General features: G+C 35.5%; 1 protein-coding gene across 1 annotated transcript; it reads left to right on the top strand.

Moving 5' to 3' along the window:
* Nucleotides 1-2,612: 2,612 nt before the first annotated feature.
* On the top strand, nucleotides 2,613-3,542 carry OR5W27 (olfactory receptor family 5 subfamily W member 27). The gene has a single exon (NM_001389893.1). The coding sequence runs from the start codon at nucleotides 2,613-2,615 to the stop codon at nucleotides 3,540-3,542; it is 930 nt and encodes a 309-aa protein (NP_001376822.1).
* Nucleotides 3,543-6,950: the final 3,408 nt, after the last annotated feature.

The following is a 6,950-nucleotide window of genomic DNA, read 5'->3' as shown; positions in this document are numbered from 1 at the left end:
TTTTGCACACTGTTCTAGTTATCTCTTCCTACATAAACTGTATTTCAAAACTAAATAACTTAAGAGAATGGCCACTGACTCCTTATTTTGTTCTTTCCCGTGTTTACTGAGGTTGCATGAAATATTCAGTGGAAAGACTGGCTAGGTTGCAAGTACTTTAATAATTGACATTAGATGAAAATGTCTAGAAAGATGAACCCAAATTCTCCCCTTTCAGTTCATGTAATCTCAGAATGTGCCACACTGCTTAATCAGATGGCTAGTTGTAATAGTAATTCATGGCTTTCACATACTGTCTTCTTCAAGACAAGACCCAGAAGTGACTTATAATATTTCCACTAATTTTGTTTGTCAAAACAGGTGAAGTGTGGCAAAAATTCAAAGAAGGATAAATATGCAATATAGAGGAACCTTGAATATGTTTCAATGAAGAAAATAAGGCTGATGAATAACAACAACAAAAACAAACAAACAAAAAGCATGTTGCATATTTCTGTTTAAAAGGAGGCTGAGTCATCCCAGTGCACCAGTCCCAAGCATCCAGTATCGTGCAGGGATGGTACGGGGAGGGAGGAGGGAGGAGGGTTCAGGGTGAGGAACACGTGTATACCTGTGGTGGATTCATGTTGATATATGGCAAAACCAATACAATATTGTAAAGTTAAAAAATAAAATAAAATTTAAAAAAAAGGAGGCTGAGAATTGGAAAGCACAAAGAATCAGAAAGTAAATTAGTAGTTACCAGGGCTCAAGGAGGAAGGAAGGGAAAGTGACAGCTAATAAATATGGATTTCTTATTGTAATAATGAAAATGTTGTGGAAGTAAATACTGGTGATAACCTAAGAACCTTAAAAATATAGTAAAAACAAAGAACTGTATACATTAGAAGGGTGAATTTTATAATGTACATATTACATTTCAGTAAATACTGAAACATGAACCAAGTGTGGTAATATCTTTAAATGAGATGTGAAGGAGACTCAAACACTATGAACAAATCTAACAAAATGAAAATAATGGAGGGAGGATCTTTTTGAGTTTCAGTAGGTTTACTCTTTAACTAAAGAAGGACAAAACCATTTCATAACTGTGAAGCACATCATACAAAAAAATTTTGCAGTTTTCTTTTTACCATAGATCAATTTGATGACAGTAGTGAAGTATGAAAATGCAGCCTGTTCTGAATTCTCAGGGGAAAATACAGAAGCAGAAGTATAGTTAATGAAATGTTTGCATAAGATCAAAACAGAGGGGCAGTAGCACAGGGATTTAAGCCCCCAGTGTACCTGGTAAAATAAGAGGCCATCTGCTTATTGTTCAGCTAGCCAAGACCTGCTCATCTCAGGTAGGTTTCCAGTTCCTAACTTAAAGAATATAGACGAAAATACGTAACATTTTTGTGCCTGCCTACTCATGAAAATCTGAAATCAATGGCTAGAAATATTTTGATCTCAGAATCACAAGAATCTGAACTTGTTAATATCCAGAATGCAACTGTTTATTTTATTTTGCTTTTTCTTCACAGGAAATATTTACTTTTTAATCATTGGAAAAATGTATACATGAATTTAAAGTATGTTTTCTTTATTAAAATAGAGTAGGTACCACAGTAAAAATAAAAACATGTACAAATTCATCTCCATGTGGACCACGTGCCATGTTTACTTAGGTCTGAGGGGAAAAAAAGTTCATTGCTCCCATTCTATTCTTATAAACATTAACCTGTATACACATACACACATATAACAAAGAGGAAAGTCTATGCATTTTAGAAACATTATTATCCCTCATCTTATTTCCACTTTAGTAACTAACGGGCCATTTAAAATCTAAAATGATGCGAATCATACAATAAATTCTTGTTTTCACTTCCTTTTAGCTCTTTTTTCCACTCGTTAAAAGAGGTTCACCTTTTGACAACTGCCACTCCACAAAGAGGTAATGAGCATTGTGGGGAAGCAAGAATAAATTTCTAGAAAATCAGGTCAATAATACTTAATTCATGTCCAAGAAAATACTGATCATAGCATAAACTAAATCCAGGAATATAATTATTTTTTATTACTAGTCATTGATGTACTCGCTGTTTCTGGAATTAAATAAAATTCTCTGAAACCAATCATGCTTTTTTGAGAAGCATAAAAATTGTTATCGTTCTTTGTATCTAGGTGACTATTTTCAGCCCTCATAAATGCTCAGTCCGATATCTTATGGCCTGGTCTCTCTAACACTGGTGTCTCTTCTAGGTTTTTCTCAAGAGGTAAAGAGTCAAATTTCTCTAAATCTGCTCCCTGGGATGAAGAAACTAACACTCAGAGAAGAGCTTATAGAAAGTAAAAAAAAAAAAAAAAAAAAAACCTCATGAATGACATCTAGATTTACATCCAATTTCTCAAAGGTCTTTCTCAGAGACTTTTTTATTATTGCAGAATAGAGAGCCATGCCTCTTTAAAGAGTGGGTGCATGACTGAATAATTTTCTAAGTATAAAAAGATACTTACAAGAAAAATATTCTGTATTTTGACATTTTGTAGATGCTGAAAAGTGTCGCACATGCAAGTATCATTTTCTTGATCATTTTCTCCAAAAGTTTACACAAGAACAAAGAAGAATGGACACAGGGAATTGCTCCTCCTTAACTGAATTCATTTTCTTGGGAATTACTGATAACACCAAGACCAAAGTTATTCTATTTACCATGTTCCTCCTTGTTTATCTCATTACTCTTCTGGCAAATCTTGGAATGATCACCCTGATTAGGATGGATCCGCAGCTGCACACACCCATGTACTTTTTCCTCAGCCACCTCTCCTTCTGTGACCTCAGCATTTCCACAGCAGTTGGCCCCAAGATGCTGGTGGATCTATTGGCTAAGAACAAATCAATTCCCTTCTATGGCTGTGCCCTGCAATTATTGGTGCTCTATACCTTTATAGATTGCGAGTGTCTCCTGCTGGCAGTGATGGCTTATGACCGGTACAAGGCCATCAGCAGCCCCTTGCTCTATGCAGTCAGCATGTCCAGTGGGGTGTGCTCCCTGCTCATGGCTGGGGTTTACCTGGTGAGTATAGCAGAGACGTTGATACACATGACATTAGCATTCCGCTTATGTTTCTGTGGGTCAAATGAGATTAATCACTTTTTTTGTGATGTTGCTCCTCTTCTATTGCTATCTTGCTCAGATACACAGGTCAATGAGTTACTGATATTTACTGCTTTTGGCTTCATTGAACTGAGTACAATTTCAGGAGTTCTTGTCTCTTACTGTTATATTATCCTATCAGTCTTGAAGATCCACTCTGCCAAAGCGGGGTTCAAAGCTTTCTCTACCTGCATCTCTCACCTAACTTCTGTGGCAATTTTCCAGGGAACAATGCTCTTCATGTATTTCAGGTCAAGTTCTTCCTACTCGCTAGATGAAGACAAAATGACCTCTTTGTTTTACACCCTTGTGATTCCCATGTTAAACCCTCTGATTTATAGCCTAAGGAACAAGGATGTGAAACAAACTCTGAAAAAATTGAAGGATAAATGGTTTTAAAATTGTATATTTTATGTACATACACACATACACATCCATGCATATATGCTGATTGTTGACTTATTAAAATTAAATGGGAGGTTACATGAGAAACATAATTTCTATTTGAAGTATATTTCTATTTCCCCCACCTGTCATGCTTCTTTATATTTCCAGAATTTGTATGTGGTATTAGTTTCTGGGAAAAACTTTTCTGACTTTTTCAATATGTTAATTTTCAAGCAATATTTAAATTACACTAAAATATGTAGTGCATTTTGTTCATTGATCTTTGAGCTTTTCAGTTCTTTATGTACTACAATACATCCTGTAGCTTAAATACTACTAAATATAAGCTGGTATTAATAATGTATTAACTAAACAGTCAAGTAATTCATAATAAGCCTGAAATTCATCATGAGATAACACATAGTGGTCTATTATTCAAAAGTAAAAATATCTAAAACTAGTCTAAAGGAAAGTTATCTTTGGATATTCGGAAAAGGATTCAATTTGGGAGATGAAAAAATAGCAGGCAGAGGATCTGACAGTTACTCAGATTTTGAAGTGTACGAGTCCATGCCTGTTAGAAGTTATATTGGCTACAACATGGAAGAACCATGAGGGGCATATGCTAAGTGGAATAATCCATACAGAGGAAGACAAGTACTGCACGGTCTCACAAACACATAGAATCCAACTGGTCAAGCACATAGGAATAGAGAGTAGATCAGCTGTTGCTATCGGCTGAAAGGTGGGAGCAATGGGTGATGTTGATCAAAGTTTACAAACTTTCTGTTACTTGATGAATAAGTTCTGAGGGTCTAATGTGCACTGTAACTCTAGTTAACAATTGTGTATTGTAAGACTGAAATTTGCTGAGAGAGTAGTTCTTAAAGGTGTTCTTGGTAGGCACACTCAAAATGATAGCTATGTAAATTGATGAATGTGTTAACTAACTTTTTGTAGTAATTATCTCACAATGTACACATATATTAAATCTTCTTGCCCTATATCATAAGCATGTTATTTGTCAATTTTATCTGAATACAGTTTAAAAAAAAAGCATAAAAGAAGTTAAGGGACAGTGGACAGAATCATGGTAAAGTACATAATTGTGCTTCATTATTAGCTATCGATTCTTCTGTGACTCTCTGCACACCAATTTCCTTCCCATTTTCCTTACTCTTAGCTCTGATTAAATACCCCTCTTTGTCTCTTTGTGGTTTACAAAAAACCACCTATGTAAAAGATTGCTTTATATCACCCTGTTTATCAGAGTTCTTTGCTAAAGACTGAGCATTGCATTATATAAACAAAGCACTACATGTTGTCTGGAAGATCAAATAAACAAATATATAATAAACTAAAAATAGAAGACAACACTTTTTCACTACTAATTATATGTCATTAGTACAAAATTAAATGAGGGTTTGATAAGTAGCTTAAAAATGTATATCAGAATATGGTTAACATATTGAACACATATACACATGTTTGTTTGGAAGGTCCATAAAATAGTTTTAAACATTAGGATAATATACTATAAAGACATGCTTATTAATTTCACTAGAAAGAATAAGCTCTAAATTCTTGCTATTTGACTATTTCATCTGCTTCTGATCTGGTTTCCTGAAGGCTAAAGCACTAAATTAGTTTGTTGAGAAAGCTAGGATGTGACCATGTATTTAAAATACCATAATGTACTGAAAGAGACATATTTATCCATTGCAATTATACAATTAAAAGCCTCTGATGGTCTTCAATTTTCTTGTTGCCATTGTAAAATGACGTTATGTGACAATATTTCAGAATGGAAAAATAAAGCCTACATAATTCCTCTGTTGTTCAGGGTGGTATTTGTAAAGTACTATGCCATGTTAAGAAAAATTCTCATAGTGAAAAAATTAGGATGATTCTTGCATAATAGAAAAGACTTAAATATGTGTACTCCTGGCATACTTCATCAATTCACTTAGACTTCTTTTGACTTGTTGTATCCACTCCAGTACTATTTCCTGGAAAATCCCATGGACAGAGGAGCCTGGTAGGCTATAGTCCATGGGGTCCCAAAGAGTCGGGCACGACTGAGTGACTGAACTGAACTGAATTGATGAGCAGCAAAATGGCAGCAAATATAGTCAGAAATATAGTTAAAATAGGGTGTCAGTGGACTACTATTAATTCAGAGATTAATAAACATGGATCTAATTAATCCATCCTCATATATATAATCAGTTTTATGTCACCATCTAAAGGCTAATTCAACATAAATACTAGCCCATTATATTGTATCTTGTGGGGAATATATAAATAGAAGAAAATTTTAAGCCCATTAAATGGAATTCCAAAAATAGAACTGACTGATTCAGTTAATTGTAGGCTTCCTCTCCTCAAATTGAAAAAACTAATGAGAAATTATGGAAATTTTTTAAAAATAATTTCTAACTCAGATAGGAATATGGGCAAAATGATTCTTCTTTCTTGAGAGTAATCTGTGAAAAAAAGGGAACAATACATCAAAAACTTTATTCTAGCTTGTAAATTTCAGTATTCTTCATTCTTTACCATTATAATGTCTTCACATCACTTTATCCTCATACATGCAACAATGGCTCATGGAAAATATCATTGTTCAATTGCAATTTATCAATGATATGTGTAATGTTTTAATATTACAGTCAAATTCCTATATCTTGACCTCTTTCTTCATACTTGCCACTGAAATACTTTAGCATAAACATGGCAATCACCAACTCAATGGCATGAGTTTGAGCAAGCTCTGGGAGTTGGGGAGGGACAAGAAAGTCTGGCGTGTTGCAGTCCATGGGGTCGCCAAGAGTCAGACACGACTGAGAGACTGAACTGAACTAAATCATGGCAAAGCAATGTTAGATTTGGTAAATGTCTAATGCAGAGGACAGACTCATACTTGTTACAGGCTGTACAAGTATACTCGTTATAAATAGAAAAGCAGTAATGTTCAACACACCGGTAGGTAGGAGGATCTGGGTTAAAGCTGCTGCTGCTGCTAAGTCGCTTCAGCCGTGTCCGACTCTGTGTGACCCCATAGAGGGCAGCCCACCAGGCTCCTCTGTCCCTGGGATTCTCCAGGCAAGAACACTGGAGTGGGTTGCCATTTCCTTCTCCAATGCATGAAAGTGAAGTTGTTCAGTCATGTTTGACTCTTCGCGACCCCATAGACCCCACAGACTGCAGCCTACCAGGCTCCTCCATCCATGGGATTTTCCAGGCAAGTTACTGGAGTGGGCTGCCATTGCCTTCTCTGGGTTAAAGCTAGAGGCAGAAATCTTTAACCACCATGGATGTCTTTCTCTTTAGTTAGAACCATGCTATAAACCAGGCAGGAACACCACTCTAAATACTCACTCTTGCTTTATACCCCTCAGATCACCCTGTGTAGAAGAG

This window comes from Bos taurus, chromosome 15, assembly GCF_002263795.3.
Source record: "Bos taurus isolate L1 Dominette 01449 registration number 42190680 breed Hereford chromosome 15, ARS-UCD2.0, whole genome shotgun sequence".
Taxonomy (NCBI): Eukaryota; Metazoa; Chordata; class Mammalia; order Artiodactyla; family Bovidae; genus Bos; species Bos taurus.
The sequence above is the reverse complement of the archived record's forward strand: the minus strand, read 5'-3'. Positions and strand labels throughout refer to the sequence as shown.